Source organism: Dromiciops gliroides, chromosome 5 (genome assembly GCF_019393635.1).
Source record: "Dromiciops gliroides isolate mDroGli1 chromosome 5, mDroGli1.pri, whole genome shotgun sequence".
NCBI lineage: Eukaryota > Metazoa > Chordata > Mammalia > Microbiotheria > Microbiotheriidae > Dromiciops > Dromiciops gliroides.
Window position 1 is genome coordinate 80,155,126 of NC_057865.1, and position 20,282 is coordinate 80,175,407.

The window sequence follows — 20,282 nt, forward strand, 5'->3', positions numbered from 1 at the left end:
TAAGGCTATGAATATAATTTTAGAAAAATTAAGTATGATACATCTCTGGTGAATTCTGCATAGAAATGTATTCATCAGGAGCACCATGGTATCTTTACAAAAATTGACTATGTGCATAATAACCTCATGAACAAAAACATTAAACACATCCTTTACTGACCACAACTCAAGAAAAAGGACTTTTGAAAAATTCAAACTTAAATCGAGACAATTCTTAAACAATTGGTAGATCAAAGAAAAAATTATAGAAATGGCTAATTTTATCCAATAAAATAACAATGAGATAAACTTTGGGAATGTATCCAAAGCAATCTTTAAAAAAAATCAAATCTTTAAATATTTTTATCAACCAAAGAGGAGAAAAAAACATAACAATTTATATACTGACTACAAATTGTGACCAGCCTTTTTTTGGGGGGGAGGGGGGGCGGCAGGGGGTGGGCAATGAGAATTAAGTGACTTGCCCAGGGTCACACAGGTAGTGTCAAGTGTCTGAGGCCAGATTTGAATGCAGGTCCTCCTGAATCCAAGGCCAGTGCTTTATCCACTGCACCACCTAGCTGCCCCCCTGACTACAAATTGTAAAGGAAAAAAACTTTGAAGAGCTAAGAACTCTGATCTATGTAATGAATAATCGTGACTCGAGAAGACTAATGAGTTGTAAAAGAAAGTCAGAATCAGGCACATATTTTCAGCCACAGACAGATTTATTTCGCTTAACTAGACTTACAAGGGAGGGCTTTTTTTTTTTTCCTACAGAAAAGAGAGTTGTTCAGAGGAAGGTGCTTTGACAATAGGATGTGTGTCATATCCTTGTATCTCTGATGCATACAGCAGACCCTTAGTAAATATTTATTGAAGTGAATAGTGCCACAATACTCTACGCTGATCAGACTAAATCCAAAATTTGGCTTTCAATTCTAGATACTACATTTTAGGGAAAATATTTATAAGCTGAAACAGGTTTGTAATCAAGACAAATGAGAATTAGCTGGAGGAACATGGGGTAGTAAGCCTAGAAAAGAAGGCACAGGAAAGGCCATGATCACTATTGTCAAATATTTGAAAAGTTGCTATGTAAAAGAGGTATTACACAATCTGCCTGGTATAAGAAGGAATAATCAGGACCTGTGTTACAGAAAAGCATATTATGTCCCAATATGAAAAAGAAAACTAAATAATTAAAGATTTTCAGAAATAGAATGAGCTGCCTTGGGAGAGAGTGAGTTTTTCTGTCACTAGAATTCTTCTGAGGGCAGCTAGGTGGTGCAATGGATAAAGCACCAGCCGTGAATTCAGGAGGACCTGAGTTCAAAATTCTGACCTCAGACACTTGACACTTACTGACTGTGTGACCCTGGGCAAGTCACTTAACTCTCATTGCCCCACCAAAAAAAAAAAGTCTTCCAATAAAGGCTGGATGAATTAAAAGCATTTATTAAGCATCTTCTATACACTAAGCATTAGAAACACAAATAGAAGAGCGAGGTCTTTATCTACCCTCATGGAGCCTGCAATATACTAAATGTCACATGTCTGAGAAACTGTACTGAGAATATATGCTTCAAGTAAGGGTTGGACTAGATGAGTTCTGAAGTTCTCTATGATTTGATTTGATTTCCAATGCTGTAATTCCAACTCTGTGAATTGAACTTAATAGAATTCTAAAACCAGTGAGCTTCAGGGATGCATTTAATTCATTCCTCTCATTTTACAAATAAAATAATTTAGATCTAGAGGTACTATGAAACTTGCCTACAGTTAGGATTCAATTTATTTTTAACAATTATATGCAGTTTCATTCCATAATTGATTAATATGGAAGTAGAATTATGACAAAGTATCTCTTTCTACTTACTCAGCATTTCTATTCTCACTATATACTACTATTTGACTTTAGTAAAAGTGAATACACAAATATGTACATATGTTTCTCTACACATACATATAGCCTAAGGCCTTTAATTCCTTTGAGAATTATAATGCATACTTAAAAGCTATGAAGTTATCATAGAGGTAAAAGATTATTGCTGTTTCAGAAGAAATATTTTCAGTTGGATTCCTATGAAATGACTAATTTCTTCCTTTCTAAATTTGAAATGTTTCTGGAAAGCCTACTGTTTTTTGTTCATGAAATATTATCAAGAAATTTTTTCTGTAATAAAAAGAACTGTGATGCCATCTGCTGACAAAAATAATCCCACAAATCTTTCTTGGAAAAAGTATTTTAGAAGTTTCTTTTAAAAGGAAAATAACACAAAAATCTCTATTCACTTCAAGGTAAGGAAGAAGAAAGATTATTTGGTAATTAATTTTAAAATAAACTAAAATGTGATTCTTCTCTGATTTACAAATAATTACAATTGTTCAGCAACCGCAGCAAAATATAGGCCTGGCTGAGAACAGATACCTTTCTAATCTACTTCTGGTGCTTTTAGCAAATAGAGAAGCAGAAAACTTCAAATACATTAGGATTTAAGTACTCAACCCTCTCAACATGCCACATATGTTGGTTTTATAAAATGTTTACCATCATCTAGGAAGGAATGAGAAGATGAGAATAAAAATTTAGATAAAGAACAAAAGCAACTTGAATAAGTAGATAGATACTAGTGCTATTTTTTCAGTTTAGAAAAAATAGTGCATATTTTCTGTTTTAATTAAATTTTGGAATTTGTAAACTAAAATAAAACTCTCCCTTGCTTTATGCCTAATAGACTCATGTGTATATCCAATTATTTCTTTTGAAGTAAAGACTAAAAATAATTCACGTCACCTGAAACCTAGAAATATCTTACACAAATATGGGTAAAATAGAATCAGCTGAATTTTTCTTCCCAATTCATATGAAAAATCAGCCTTTTATATGCATTTATTATTTACACAAGCACATGATTCCACATAGCATCCATTAACTTCACATATTTGTCATTAAAATTAGCTAGCTAATTTATTCACTTGTGATACTTGACTGAGGAAGACAAATGAGAAACAACCCACAATCAAAATAAAATCCACCCTTCTACTGACTCTACATAGTAATTGTCTTCTCAGCATTGTAATTCATTTTCATCTTTAAAAACAGAGAATACAAAACAAAACTTAGCAATTAAACTGGCTAATTGTATAAGGCATAGGCCTTTCAATATTTTCAAATATTGAAATATTTGAAAATATTTAAATATTTTCAAATTTCATTCAATCAATACATCAAAAGTATGTAAGTTTTAATAAAATGAATGAAAATAGTTAAGATTCCCTCTGCTCTCAAGTCAAAGGTGTCATGAGTAAGTAAATTCTTTTTTGGTTTTATAAATTTTAATTTTTTTATTTATATTTTCTTTTTTAATCAAACTTCATTTTGACTTCATCTCTTCCCCTAAACAGCAAGACATCCCTTATTAAAAAAAAAAATTAAAGCATTTCAGTAGAACTACCTAACACATCTATCTGAGTCTGATAGTATATACAATGCCCCATGCCCATAATCCCTCACCTCCACAAAGAAAGAAAAGGAGGTCCATTTTTTCATCTCTTCTTCAAGAAAAGGTTGGGTCATTACTATTAGTGTTCAGTTTTGCCTTGTTTCTTTCCATTTGCACTGTTGTAAGTTGCATAGTGGTTTCTGGTTCTGCATACTTAATTCTACACAATAACAATAATAATAATAACTAGCATTTATATAGTGCTCTGGGTTTACAAAATGCTTTCTGTATTAACGTAAGTTAATTATCATAAGTTGGTATGGCAACTCTTTGAATTCTTTTAACAACCCTATGAGATAGGTGCTACCATAATCACAATTGAACAGATGAAACTGAGACTGAAAGAGGTTAAGCAATTTGCTAGGGATCACAAAGCTAGTGTTTGAAGTAGGATTTGAACTCAGATCTTCCTGACTCCAAGTCTAGCCCTATACCACCTAATTTAATCTGCTCATATAAACCCTCCAAAGCTTCTTTTTATTCTTCATATTCATCATCTCTGCCAACCCTTCCCATGTAAAACAAACAAAAACAATGCATGTGAAGAATACAGGAAGCATAGGAAGTATTGATGAACTAATACAAAGTTGAATAAGCAGTAGGAAAATAATATGTATGATGACAACCACATAAAGAGAAAAAATTTTAAAAGTTAAACTGAAAGTCAAGTCATGATAATGAGCAAGCTTAACCCTTAAGAAGTTATGAGAAGGGGCAGCTGGGCAGTGCAGTGGATAGAGCACCAGCCCTGGGGTCAGGAGGACCTGAGTTCGGATCTGGCCTCAGACACTTAACACTTACTAGCTGTGTGGCCCTGGGCGGGTCACTTGACCCCAGTTACCTCACCAAAAAAAAAAAAAATATATATATATATATAGAAGTTATGAGAAGATATATCTCTCTCCTTTGCTGACAGAGATATGGGGCTATAGAGGTCCCTACCACAGATATTGTCAAACATGACTGAACTATTGGTTTGATTTCACTAAACTTTTCTTTTTCTTTAATCTTCATTGCATGGGATGCTGTGCGGAAGAGGAAAGAAAGGATGAATATAGGTAGAACTGAAAGGAAATATTTTTTAAAAGATAACAATTTTTAAAATATTTTCCTTCTTATATTAAGGATACACATGAAATATGTGTGGACCATTCTCATAAAGATATTTTTGAAACATTTTAAAAAATCATTATTTAATCCATCACTCTGTCATTCCAATCTCACAGCTGTTGGAAGTAGCGGGCCATTCCAGGGCCTGATCCAAATCTGATGAGGACTCTGTTCAATTTTGGACACCAGCTAATTGTCTCTCCTTAGGCACTCAGGCGCAGCCCTGGTCCCAGTGGTTCATCTTATTAATAGTGAATTTGGTGCTTACCACTGATTAGCTTGGTCCACTATAGCTAATAACTCTCAAGCTCACGAGACCAACAGCTTCAGTTTCCCTGATAACAGAGAATACAGATATATGCCATACCACCACTGATATCCTTACATAAAGATAAATCTTTTTGTGAAAAGTAGATATGAATTATATAAGTTTCTGCAAGATATGAATAAAAAGCAAGAGTACAATAAGGTACAAGACCTAAAAAAAACATTTCTAGGTACATATATCTAGTATTTGCTATTCTTCCAAATTTAATCAGTCAATAATGAGAAATTATTAAGTACTTAATCTGTCGGACATTGCATTAAGCACTGATGATACCATGAAAAGGTAAAAACAGTCTTCACCCTCAAGAAGCTTACATTCTATGTAAACAAATATGTAAATAAAAAGGAAGAAACACACAGGGGAGAAGATAATCTCAGAGAGAAGGTCCAAGATATTAGGGGAGAAGGGGGAGATCGGAACCAGCTAAATTCTCTCCCACAAGACAGCATGTGAGCTGATTCTTGAAGGAAGCCAAGGATTCTGAGGGGTAGAAGTGAGGGGAAAGAGCATTCCAGGAAAGGAGGGGGCAGAGCAGTACAAAGGTACAGCAGTGAATGATAAAACTGTCACATGTGAAGAACAACAAAAAAGGACAGTACAGCTTGATCACAGAGTGCATGAAGGGCAGTAAAATGTAAGAAGACAGGTTGTAAAGAGCTTTAAATAGCAAAAAAAAAAAAAATTATTTTAAAGGACTTAAGGTAGGTGACTGGGAACCACTGGAGTTTTTTAAGCAGGGAGGTGATAGGGAAGGACCTAAGCTTTAGGAAAATTACTTTGGCAGCAGTGTGCAAAATGGATTGGAGTGGAGAGACCTGAGTATAGAAAACTTAACAGAAATCTACTGCAGTAGTACAGGACAGGGGTGATGAAGCCCAGAACCAATGTGCAGCTGTGTGAGAAGAGGACTGGAGACATATAGGAGAAATATCTGGCAAATGACAGTTTGTCTGGCCTAAGTGAGCACAAGGAGTCAAGGATAACACCAAAGTTGCAAACTCTGAGTGACAAAGAGGATGGCATATCCCTCAACAATTACATATGATTTCAAAAAAAAGCGAAGTTGGTAGGGAAGGAAGAAGATAAGTTTTGTTTTGGACATGTGGCGTTTGAGATACCCACTTGACGGTTTGTGTGAAATGTCCAAGAGATAAAGCTGGTGATGTGGGGCCAGAGCACAGGGAGAGAAAAAAAAGGCTAAAAGTAGATGACAGCAACAAGAGAGATGTTACAGTGAGCAAAGCAAAGAAAGAACAGGAGAGAGTTTTGAGGTACACCCACAGCTAGCAGACATATAGCCAGCTAACATCTATAAAGCGTTTTACAAAGTATTTTGTGATACAAAGACCACTCAAAGGAGACTCAGGAGTGATCAGAAAGGTAGAGAAGAACGGGAAAGTTATACAATGAAAACACTGAAGAAAAGGATGAATACTTTCAAATGCTACAGAGATGCCAGGAAAGATGAACTCTTAAGAAAAGACCTTTAGATCTGGCAGTTAAGACAATGTTGGTAACTGGAGAAAGCAGTTTTAGTAGAATGATTAGGTCAGAAACCTGATTATAAAAAGTTTAAAAGAGAGTTCAAGGACAGGAAATGGGGATGCATCCAATAAAGATGGATTTTTCAAAGGAGTTTAGCCAGCAAAGGGAGAATGAGACAAAAGCTACTCAGATTAGTTTAAAATAAATGCTGAATTATTTTTCTTTTTAGGATATTTTTGGGGAAAAGCTAGCATATACATATATGACCAGATTTACAATTTAACCACAGACTAGACGCATCACTCTCAATCTATGATGGAAAAAAATCTCAGCACTATTAATATGGAGACTCAGATTCTAGTACCTTCTCTGTCATTAACCATTCTTGTAATAGTAGGAAATGTACTTATCTGGATGTCAATTTCCTCATCTGTAAAATGAATAAGACAAATCTTAGATTCTACCTCATGCTGGCAAAGATGACAAGATGTGAATAGAGAAACTGTGTTGGAGGGACATGGGGAAGTGAAGCTCATTAATAAACTGTAGGTGAAACAATGAATTTGTTTACCAATTCTGGAAGGCAATTCCCAAAAAGTCACTAAAGTGTAAATACCCTTTGTCCCAGAGACACAGTGCTAGGCACACAGCATACCTCAAAGAAGTCAAAGATAGAGGGCTAAAGTACCCATGTGTATAAAAATATTTATAGCAACACTTTCTTGTGCAGCTAAGAAATGGAAACAAAATGGGTATCAAATAATTGGGGAATGGGGGCAGCTAGGTGGCACAGTGGATAAAGCACTGGTCCTGGATTCAGGACAACCTGAGTTCAATTCCGGTCTCAGACACTTGACACTTACTAGCTGTGTGACCCTGGGCATGTCATTTAACCCTCACTGCCCCTCAAAAAAAAGGAGGGGGGAATGGTTGAACAAATTGTGTTGTGTGTATTGTGCCCAAAAAATTATAAATATGATCAATTCAGGGTAATCAGGGAAGGCCTGAATAAACTGATGCAAAATAAAATAGGAAGAATTAAGAAATACAATGATGACAATAATGTAGGAGAAAACCACATTGGAAGATGGAAGATAAAAGACACTGACCAATCCATAACTTCAGAGGACAGGTGATGAAACTTGGTGTCTGTATCTAAAATGACACATGTACTTTCAGAAATGGAAAATGTGTTGATATGTTTTGATTAACTACTCATATTTCATACCAGTGGTTAGGTAAATTAGCCAATAGTGAGAGTGAAGGAAGAGAGGGAGGGAAGGAGGGGGAAAAGGGAAAACTTAAAAATACATAGAAGAAAAAACTCAGAATGGAAAACAAACAAGGCAATTTTGTTGTTATCACATTAAATTTAACAAGGAAAAAAACTATGTAAGTGAGGTTCATGGTTTCTTATGATTTTTTTATTTGTATATTTAATGTTCATAGTTGGAGATGATTATTAAGTTCATAATAAAAAATTTTAGCAAAAAAAATGTTTTAAAAATATAATCTCTCTAATAAACGTCCTTTCCATCTCTATGATTGTTTACATAGTGGCTATATTGTTGGCCTTTCTGCAGCATTCTTTGGGTACTTAATCCATTTCACAGAGAGGAAAAATAATATGCCAATAAGGAGCTAAAATGTATAATGACAAAGTACAAGTGGCAATATGAGAATAGCCTAGAGGTAAATATCAAAAGTGATCCTCTACTATGCTCTAACTTCTTTCTGCCCATATACAGGATGGCTTTTGTAATGTGTGGAATGATTGCTGATGATCCAAAAGAGAATGTGGGGCATTAGGGTCAGTTAGACCAATTAACAGAAATAAGAAATGAGGAGTCAGGATTTCACAGCTATTGTGAACACGGTCTGGAATACGATGGGACTGTCTGGAAGTATTCTTGGCTCTAAAAACCTCAAAGTCCTTTACTTAACCAATGAAGAAGCACATTATCCACTTCCATACAGAGAAGGCATGGGCTCAAGATGCAGGATAAAATACACATATTATACATATGCCATGTAAAAATTTATTTTGCCTGACTATACATTTCTGTCTCAAGGAATTTGTTTCTTTCTTTTTCAATGGAAGGGGAGGGGTAGGCAGTATGTTGGGGTAGGGTGATTGTAAGGGAATAAAATAAATATATGTTAATTGAAAAATAAAAAATAAAAATCTTTTAAAAGCATATTACTTATACACTATTATGTTTTTCAGTAATAACACTCAATTTAATATTATGTACACTATAATTAATAAGGGCAAGTTATGTTAAATGTTAATGAACCACCTGTCACCTTGATTTCTTATCCATTTGAAATCTGATCAAGAAGTTAATGGTTGCAAAGATGAAAAATAAAGAGATTAAAAAAAGAAAACTCTTAAAATTCCATAAATAAATTCTGTATTCCATGTCAGATGAATGATTAAAAATATGGAGAAGTAAAACTAAAACAAACTTACCAATGATTTTTTAAATGCCAACATGATTATTGATGAATATAGGAATATTTTAGTTCAAATATTTGTTTTAAAAGAAACCAGTGAACATCAAAATACTTGTTCTTAATTCCTTCAAATTTCAAAATGCAAAATGCTCAAGAGACGAACATTTTACAAATTAGTAAAAGTAGGTGGGCTCTAAATATTGAAAATTAAATTAAAAAACGAACATGTACCCACATACCCCATCCAATAAATATAATCAGAATTTTGAAAGCACCTGTCACTTACTCTGTATGACCTTGAAAGACATTCACAGAATGGATTGAAGGATCTCTGAAATCCCAAAGGCGAAAGGTTGTATCACGAGATGATGTCACTACAAGACGCTGGGTAGGATGTGTACAACAATGTGTTAACTCTTGATCATGCCCTACAACCAGAGAGGAGAACATTCAGAATAACAAAAAAGCAAGATTTTTATTTTCATGAATACATCTATAATGAAGCACTGATAAAAAAAAATTACTTCTGGGAGAAAAATAAGATAATTAACACAGAGATTTTATAAAATTTCCTCCAATGTGGAAGAATCAATTTAGGTAGAAACTAAAAGTGAACAAGTCACTTTAATGAATACTTTTCTAATAGACTCAAGGAGGCCTAGGATGCCTGGGACTAGTGTTTCACTGAAACCTCAAATATATTAGTCTTTTCAGATAGGCATTCAAGTAGAAACCAGGAAGTGGCAATGTGTGCAGTAATTAATGTGGAAAAAATGCTTACTTTTAAGTTCAAGATATTTATACATGATGAATCAGTATAATAATCCAACTAAGTGAAAGCTTCATTTTTCAGAGCCCCACCCCCAAGGTCACTCAACACATTCACAGATAAAAAAATATCCTGCCAAGAGCTGAAAATGAAAAATGCAAGGGAAAATAGACTGATTACATCTGTTTTAGAACTAAAGAACTGAATTAAAAACACCAAAATGTTGTGAAGCTCTCAATACAACAATTATGATTAGTTTAGGAAATACTTTCTCTTTACAATTGTTCAAAAATTAAGTATTTCAATCTTTTGATTCATATTTCAGATTAAGTTTCCAACAATATAGCTCTCTATATTGTAAAGGGTCAGAAAATCTATAACTAGAATAAACAAATGATTATTATTAGAAGCTTCAGGGGGCAGCTAGGTGGCGCAGTGGATAAAGCACTGGCCTTGGATTCAAGAGGACCTGAGTTCAAATCCAGCCTCAGACACTTGACACTTACTAGCTGCGTAACCCTGGGCAAGTCACTTAACCTTCATTGCCCTGAACAAAAAAAAAAAAAAAGAAGCTTAAGAAACAATTTATAAAAATTATCTTTAAGTAACTAAAATATACAAGGGATATATTAATTACATTGGAAAAAACTCATTTGAAAGATATGTGTCTTTTTTACCAAGGACACAACAAAAAATACTTAAAAGGTACCTGTTAAAGAATGAACAAGTTCAGATGTCTCAACGTCATAAAGGTTTGCTGTTCTATCCCATGAGGCTGTTACTGCTTGCTTCCCTCCAACCAACCAATCAGCTGCTATTACCACTCCTTGATGGCTTTTAAGTGATGTTAGGGGAACCCTAATGGTAGGACAATCACTGGAACCCTCTCCATCTCCATCTGCATCATCTTTATCTGAAAATTCCACCTCATCTTCTCCAGACATTTGTTGCTAAAAACAAGAAGCATAAAACTGAGACTTTTTCTTATATAAAATAGTTTGTAACTACATTTTCAACTTCTATACAGCAAAACTCCCTAATTAGATTGCTCCTCTTCCTGGGAAACCAATTAACATTTTATTTATCCACTTACCCCCTCAGAAGTATCAACTAATACAGAAAAACAAATAGAGTCACTATCAAAAAGAAATAAAGTCAAAGGTACTAATAGCTCACTGGTATGAACCAATAATCTGCTAAGTGGCCAAAATGAAAAGAACTTTAAAAGTTTCACAACGAAAATTTTGGTTAGAATAATATATTTTATTTGCTGCCTGTCTAATGTGACTTGACTTTGTCTACAGGATTAAATGAGTGCAAAAAAAATAAATCTGCTCTTAATATTAAACTTGGAGAAAATCTTCTGTCACTTCACAGATTCTTTTTACTTAGCATCAACTTGAGCACTATAAATACTAATAAGATGCACTGTTCTGTTAGAAGATTTAACCAAAACATTACTTGGGTCAGTCAAATGAGGTTTCAGGAAAGGTTCCTACCACATTTCTTCTAGCATTTCACAATATTGCCCGATTTAAAGAGATTTGAGAGCATAGTAATGAAAAGTGACTTGAGACCAACAGAGCCCAGTTTATGGAAGAGTGGTCCAGATGAATGTTCTGAGGACACTGATGCACTGATGGCAATGTCTCCATGGATCTTGGTATCAGAAAGGCGCAGAAGAGTTGTGGAAAAACAAAAATGACCATTAAGGGACTAAGCTTTCTTCTGATCCGTGCTAAATTCCACATCCAATTGAACTGAAAGTTAGGATCAACATTGAGGGAAGCCAAAAGACCAACACTGGCTTTTAGTCAATGCTTTTTATTGTTGTTGTTGTTTTTATCATTGCTGCTAGGTGCTAGAAGAACTGAAAGATGGACCAATAAAGTTTTGCAATTTTTTTAAGCAAAAAAAAAAAAAAAGAATAATAAATTTTATTCTAAAAATTACTAAAATTTCTATTTTAAGAGTATCATCAACAACGATTTTAGAGAATTTTTCTTTTGGAAAGTTAGAAAAATAAATTTACTAACAAGTTTTTCCAAACTAAGCAGTGAGCCTTCTAAAATCTCATTTTTTTTTAAATAAAGTATTTTTTTTTCCTGTTACATATAAAGATAGTTCAACTTTTGTTTATACAAGCTTTCCAATTTCAGATTTTTCTCCCTCCCTCCCCTCCCTCCCCCCCTCCCCTAGACAGCAGGTAATCTGATATAGTTTATATATATATATATATATATATATATATATATATATATATATAAACACACACACATAATAACATTAAACATATTTCTTCATTAGTCATGTTATAAGAGAAAAATCAGAACAGTGATGAAAAACCTCAAAAGAGAAAAACATCAGCACCAAAAACAAGAAGTAGTATGGTTCATTCAGCATCTACTCCACCGTTTTTTTTGTTTTGTTTTTTTTCCTGGATTTGGAGATCCTGTTCTATCATGAGTTCCCTGGAACTCTTCTGTACCATTGCATTGGTGAGAAGAATATAGTCCATCACAGCAGATCAACATTCAATGTTGATGATACTGTGTACAATGTTCTTCTGGTTCTGCTCATCTCACTCATCATCAGCTCACGTAAGACTCTCCAGGTTTCTCTGAACTCCTCCTGCTCATCATTTCTTACAGCACAATAGTATTCCATTGTATTCATATACCACAACTTGTCCAGCCATTCCCCAATTGAAGGGCATCCCCTCAACTTCCAATTCCTTGCCACCACATAAAGAGCAGCTATAAATATTTTTGTACATGTGGGTCCCTTTCCCCTTTCCATGATTTCTTTGGGCAAAAGACCCAAAAGTGGTATTGCTGGGTCAAAGGGTACTAAAATCTCATTTGAGCCTAACAACAACCTTGTAGGAAGCTGCTATTACAACCTTAATTTTACAGATGAGAAAAATACTTAATTTTTGCTGATTCAAACTAAATAATAAAAATGACAATTTTATATGGGCTGAGTTAAGTTTTCATGTATGTGTATGTATGTGTGTGTGTGTATGTATGTATGTATGTATGTATTCAGATGTGCATATGTGTCTATATATACGCTTATGTATGTATAATTTTCCTATATTGCATATATAGTATATCATATAGTTTTCTTCTATATACATAAAATATAAAGCTTTCGTATATATAAACACATGTGTATCACACATATATATTCTTCTAAAAAGGAGTTTCTACCAATATAAACCATGACATGATACACAGAAAAACTGTCTTAAAACTTTTAAAGTTCCCTACTTAAATGAAAGTAGAACCACAAAATCATAGTTTTTAAATCTAGAAAGAACAATAGATGATTTAATTGAAAGCCCTTACTTTATAGATAAGGCAAGTGAGCAATCAGAAATTAAGTAACTTGTCAAAAGTTACACAAGTAGTAAACAGAAGACTTGGAATTCATATCTAGGTCAAGAAGTTATTTACACTCTACGGTCTCAATTTACTCAGGATCATAAAGAATCAAGATCCCCGAATCTTAACTTTTAAGACTCCTAGTCAGGACACTATGCTAATACTAAACCAATTCTGTGGTTATTAAATGTTGTTGTTTATCCTTTCATTTTCAAAGAGGACCACTGACATCATGGTTCATATCTTGGCTTGTGCATGAATTTAAGTGAGACTTAGCTGCACAGCTGTCAATCAGCCTTATTCTCTCTTCCTGAGTCACTAAAGTCCAGTGGCAGGATAAAAGTCAGGATGGCCTTGCAGTAGATAACCTTGGTGTCTTTGATGTCTGACCAAGCTCTAAGTGCTCCACAGCAGCTGCATCAGCTGCCCTCACAGCCAATGGAAATTGTAATTATGCTATATTTTCCACTATGAAGAAAATGTCCTACTTCTAAGATTTAAAGTATTACTACAGCTGTTCATAATTAAATGCCTATGAGAATTTATTCATTCACAGACAGAATAAAGTCCTCCAGAATCTGCTAATTTTCTAATCTATATCAAAATCAATTCAAAACCAAAAAAGGTAAAGGTAATTTTCTTGGAAGATGTTTCAAAATCCTCAAATTTTGATGTTCATGGTCAAAATGTGTATCTTTAAATAATTAACTTGGACAAATCATTTAGCTTTCTCTGCTTGAGAAATTTATGAGGTAATGGCAAACAAGCATACAACAGGTATATATCAGGGAATATATGACAATTTATGATTAAAATATTTGTATAAAAATGCAACTGGTTTAATGGCAAAAGTGTAACGTTAAGCTGCAAAGACGACAGAAGTAACATGTATATATAACTAGAGTTTATAACCTAACAGAATTTTTCATTTAAGTAAAGGCACTTACATTAGTATCTGTAGTAGGCTGAGGTGTTGGTAGCTGTATCATATATCTCCAGATATGAGCTGTTTGGTCTCCAGATGCTATGAAGAATAAATCAGAAAAAAATTTCTCAAAATACATGCAACACAGAAAATGTTTTGTGTTTATTTTGGCTAAGAACCATGAGCAGTATTTTTATGATAAACACCATTATTAATGTCATTTGATACGACAGTAGAAAATAATTGTTTCTGGAACTGTATGATGTTGTTAGGAACAATAATCCACAATAAAAAGGGAAGAGTAAAACAAATTAATTATCATTAAAATATTCTCCCTTTTATTTGAGGGAAAATAAACTGATTAATGTTCATGGTCCACATATAATATTTTACTATTAAATTAGAATGAAATCTCATTACAGCAGCTTTTTTAATATATGTAATGTGTATAATAACTATAATTAATAATAATGATAATAAGCATTTAGTGATTTAAGGTGTTCAAGGAGCTTTACAAACATTATCTTATTTGAGCCTCATACCCAGGGAGATAGGTACTAATATTTTATTGTCATTTACAGATCAAGAAACTGAAGCAGACCTCTAGAGGTAAAGTGATTTGCCCAGGGTCATATAGTAAGTACCCAAAACAGGATTCAAACTCAGGTTTTCCTAACTGCAAGCTGTCTACCAATCTATAAATATGTGTATTCATGTATATCCATATGTTTATGTGTATACATATACATACCAAAACTCATCTTCTCAAATAAGGCATCTATAGGGGAAGCTGGGTGGCACAGTGGATAGATCACTGGCCCTTGGAGTCAGGAAGACCTGAGTTCAAATTCGGCCTCAGACACTTAACACTTACTAGCTGTGTGACCCTGGGAAAGTCACTTAACCCCAATTGCCTCACCAAAAAAAAAAGAAGAAAGAAAGAAAAGAAAAAAAAATAGGGCATCTATAATGGAATCATTTATTATTAAGGGAATTTTTACTTATTTACAGAAAAATAACCTTTACCATCAAGTTTTTCCTATAAGAAATAAAATTTTGGTAAATTTAAAATGAATACCACTTTTATAAATGTGACTAAAGACAACACTAACTACAATTTATACAATTTATTTGCCTTAGCCATTTTAGTACAATGGAAAAGCAATTTATAAAATCTGTTTTAATTTATCATTATATCTGTACTTTTTATCTTGAATCAAAGCCTCCACCGATAGGGTCTCAGTCAAATGCTCTATCAGTTTCTATCAAGTTGCAAAGGCTTCACGTGTAGGTCCAATGACAGACTGGATGTGCCCTCTGAGAAATAGTGAATTATGGAAATGGGCAATGCCACAAGGTTAGCAAATTATGGAGAGGTGTACTGCCACAAGTTATGAAAATTTTGGCTCTGTCAATCTATGAAACGAAGACAAATACAAAACGGCCCTCAGTCTGGCCAAAGAAGTGGAATGACAAATGAGAGGCAGCATGCAGACACGTCCCAAGGGCTGTACTTAAGAGTCAAGAAACTTGGGTTCCAATCCAACCTCTGACATTTACCAGTTATGTGACCATAGGCAAGTCATCTAACATCTCTCAGACTCAGATTCCTCTGCTAAAATATGATTAATAAAAACTCAAGTACCTACTGTATAGGGTTGTTTTGAGGTTCAAATGAGATAATAAGTACACTAAAATGTTATCTAATGTCAGTAATTATAATGAGTGTTATCTCATCTTTTTCAACAAGGCTCATCTAAAAAAGGTTCCTTTGACAAGTTACTATCCTATTATTCTTTAAATATGATATTCTATGAACTATTTTAGTACTTTTTGTAGGTGAATAAAGTAAAATAATTGCCTTTTATAGCTGAATAAAATAACTTATTTGTAGTTGAATAAAAGCATAAAGATAATAAAAGCTCATCTTCTGCAGGCTCACTGAAAGCATCCTTAGTACAACGCTAGCAGCAGATAGGGCAACAGGAATAATATATACCTCATTCTCTTCCCATGACTTTTATTTATCTCCTAGCTCAGATCTTTATCTTTTGGAAGTTTTTTCTTCCAGTTTGGAGATTTTAAGTATTTGTCATGGTTATAGATGTTTTTAAAAAACACTGTTAAGATTTCATAAACCAATATTATGCTGGGCAAAACTGTAGGCAACAATTTAATCTGTGATGATGATGTAATTCTGATACAGTTTATTGTTTGAGTTCTAGGAAACATTTTGAGTTCTTTATTTTTAGAATGGAGATTTGTTGTCTGTCAATTCATGAAAAATAAGGATAGACACACACACACACACACACACACATATATTTATTTCTAACTACAATGTCATATCTTGCTAGGGCTTTATCAAATCACTTTTGACATGACATTTGCTTTCTACCCTTCAGGGAAATTTCTATCTTCCTATGGTTGTTACGCCATGACAGCAACCCCCAAATAAGCTACCCTACAAAAGTCCTCAAATATTTTTACACTTTTTGTTAAAAATGGTTAAGAGAATGTATTTCACTCATGCTGATTTAGCAGATACCAAAGTCCTCTACCTTAATACAATTGGTCAGCTAGTTGGGTCCGTGTTATTAATTTAAGTTTTATGGAATCGCAGTCTAAGAATGCCAGTCTTTTTCAAAATCATTTGGGACTTTGTTGCTGTTTGTTCAAAGCTTTTTCATTAATAAATATGATAGATATGATTTCTAGAGTTTGTAATGCATGAAGATCTTCAATGACCTGGACTTCTTTAACTTTTCTCTCTTGATATTTGGATAGTTCTTTCATTTCATCTCCAATTTCATCTAATCGTGGCTTAGCGAAGTACTTTGTTATTCTTATTGGCCCTGTGATGGTTCACAGTACATGACTTAGCACTAAAGCTATTACAAAGAACAGTATAAAGCCCTTGTCAACAGCTAATGAGATGAGTTTATATTTTCATTATGAGTACCTAATAAAAGTTTACTGGTGAACAATAAAAGCCATGTCTTAAATGCATTTCGTGTATTCTCATAGCTTGCCTGATTTAGTGGTGATATCTGCAATGAATTATTGGTAGGTGGAATATTGATATTTCTCATTTGGTCAGTTTGTTTTGCCCCCTTATGGTATCAGAACACAAAGGAGAGCCAATCGAACTTCTATTTCCCCTATCAAACTAAGCACCACAACAGGAAGCCTGCAACCTTATGCTACCCTATCTATTTCTTCACTCTTAGGAATTGTAACATCATACTGATCATAGTATTAACTCAATCTGTAATTTCACTAGAGCCCAATTTAGCATGATTTCAGGGTTTCTGGAAAGATTTCATGGCTACTATAATAATCTCAAGGAAAACAAAGGTCCCAATATACATGACCTTGGTAAGAGTACCTCTATTTTACCAAAGCCTCCCTCCATCACTCTAGCCTCAGGGCATGGATGATGGGTTTGACTCTGCGGGGGTTAGAGATGAATATGATGATGATGCTAAGAATCCTGAGGCATGGGTGGTGGGTTTGACTTTGTGAAAGTTGGAGATGATGATGATGATGCTAAGAATCAAACATTTCTTGGACCATTTGCAAAGATTCATTTCCATCCTGGTTCTATTAATATATGATCTTTGTCCAGTGACTGAGTTGTCATACCACAGGAGAAAATAAACCATATTCATATTGACACTGTATGTTGAGGCTCATTCTAGAACTCAATAATTGCCTGCTAGCCCATTTCATCATGATTTGTGAGTTACTGAATAAAAGGCCCAGAAGGAATATTAACCTGCTTACTGAGATGGTACAGTTGAAAAGAACACTGAATCTGGAATTAGTGGTGACAAGAAACTTCATTTTATGTATGGTTAATTTACTTTATAGTACTCACAACTGGTATAAGCAAACAGATGACCAGAGAGGCCAACTTCTACGGTAGAGGATAAATGAAGTGTTGATTTACATGTATGTATGTAAAATTATATATAAATATATGTATGTATACATACATATGCTAATCCCCAGTGACTTCAAAATGAAGATGGGCACAAATCAAATTAGTACTTGTTAAGCACATGCTATGTGCCAAGCATTATGCTAAATGACAAGGAATAACTCTAACCTCAAGAAGATTATAATTGAGTATGTTAGATGACATTTAAACAATTATGTATAAACAAGATATGTACACTATACACTAGAAATAATTTCCAAGGTAATAGTAAGCATTAAGGGAAATATGGAAAGGCATTTTAAAGAATTTTAGCTGAGGCTTAAAAGAATCCAGGAGGTAGCCAGGAAAAGGGAGAGAATTCCAGGTATGGAAGCGAATCCAGTAAAAATGCACAGTCAGGATTATCTTGCGTGAGGAACACCAAAGAGGCAAGTGTCACTGCATCATACAACATGTGGAGGGGAGTAAAGTAAGAAGGCTGGAAAAGTAGGAATGGGACAAATTGTGAAGAGTTTTAAAAGCCAAACAGAGGATTTTATATTTGATCCTTGGGGTAACAGGGAGCCACTGGAGTTGACCGAATAGGAGGAGTATGAGATGGTCAAATCAAATCACACTTTAGGAAGATCACTTTGAGTAGAAAGTAGGGAGAGTTCTAAGGCACGGAGACCAACTAACAAAATATTACAATATTCACTATCATATGCTATGACAGTGACAACTGTATGTCATATTACAACAGTCCAGTCATGAAGTGCTCAGGGCCTACATCAGGTCTGTGAAGGGGAATAAATATGAGATATAATGAAAAGGTAGCAGAATTACACCCAGATTGCAAGCCTGGGTTACTACAAGGATGGTGGTGCCCTTGACAGTAACAATAAAAGTTAGAAAGAATTCAGTTTTGGGGGGAAAAGATAATGAATTCAGTTTTCAATATGTTGAGTTTAATATATCCACAGATCTGTCAGTTTGAGAATTCTAATAGATAACTGGGGCCATGAGATTAGAGGTCAGGAGGGAGCATAGGTCTGTATAAACAGGTCTGAGAATGAGATGAGGATAGGAAAAATTATGAACATAGGGATCAAGAAATGAAAAGTCAAAGGCTTATAGATTATTTAAGATGCCTCGGATTTTATTTCATGAATAATTTCTTCAAAAGGTCTCTACATACAATAACTACTGAACAAAATCAAAGATGAAACTGCCTACATCTTAACAGAAAAGAAAAAATAATTATTGGTAGTAGTCATTTCAGCATGAGCTGTCCACGTACTGATTAGTTAAGAGTAATGGTCAAAATCAATACATTTTTTAAAAGGATCAGGAAAATTAAAAAGCATTATTATAGTAGTTTTGACCCAATTTCAATAAAGAAGGCATCAATTTCATCTCTTTCAAATTTAAAAAAACTTGAAATGTACTATAAAAGACATTAACTTTATCATCATTGCATAGCAAAGTTTAATGAATTCATCATTAACAGTCACTAAAAGGGGACAAAAAGAACCCAGAAAATGTCTCATGTCAATGACAAAAAAAATCTTTATGCTAACTGGAAAGAGATCACAAGCAAACAAAATTTAAAGCAGAAGTTCATACGAAAATGAATGAAAACAAATGAGCACCATACCTTCATAGATACTGAGAAGTTGAGAAGAAAATGCAAAGTAAACTCTCATGAAGATTTGAGAGAATTGACATCTGTCATATAGATAAATATATGCTGATGTCTCACAAAATGTCATTTTTTGATTAAAAGAATTGCTGTGGTCTTTTTTAATCTTTTGGATCTCTCTTTAAGAGATGTAAAAATCTATTACTGAGTGCTTCTAAAATCAAGTTTCCCTCAGCATTCATTTCTTTTATGTATATTTGTCTATTTCAGGGCTTCTTAAACTTTTTCTATTCATGACCCCTTTTCACCCAAGAAATTTTTACACAACCCCAGGTATATAGGTATATATAACTTTTTACTGTTGCCAAATTTTTCACAACCCCCTCATTCAGTTATGTGACCCCATACAGGGTTTGCAACCCACAGTTTAAGAAGCTAGGGTCAAGGGGCAGCTAGGTGGTGCAGTGGATAGAGCACTGGTCCTAGATTCAGGAGGACCTGAGTTCAAACCCTGCCTCAGGCACTTGACACTTACTAGCTGTGTGACCCTGGGCAAGTCACTTAACCCTCATTGCCCCACAAAAAAAAAAAAAAGAAGAAGAAGAAGCAGCTAGGATCTATTCTAGGTGCTATTCCAGACTGCTATTGCTACTTTTTCATATTCACTGGGGTATTAATTTAGAATACTATCATCTTAAACAATAAAAATTAAAGTTGATTTAAAAGGAAATGAAAAACAGAGGTCCTTGGTTAGTATATGGCTAAAGCATTAA

At 34.1% G+C, this 20,282-nt stretch overlaps 1 protein-coding gene across 4 annotated transcripts in view; it reads right to left on the bottom strand.

Annotated features, from left to right (window-relative positions):
- WDR37 (WD repeat domain 37) overlaps positions 1-20,282 on the bottom strand; it is a 127,667-nt gene that overhangs the window by 31,221 nt on the left and 76,164 nt on the right. For all 4 annotated transcript variants that reach the window (XM_043967755.1, XM_043967754.1, XM_043967752.1 and 1 more), the window contains exons 9-11: positions 13,968-14,044; positions 10,344-10,584; positions 9,152-9,293 (exon numbers count right to left, since the gene is read on the bottom strand). In XM_043967755.1, the coding sequence (XP_043823690.1) occupies positions 9,152-9,293; positions 10,344-10,584; positions 13,968-14,044 (460 nt within the window). The remainder of the gene's footprint in view (positions 1-9,151; positions 9,294-10,343; positions 10,585-13,967; positions 14,045-20,282) is intronic.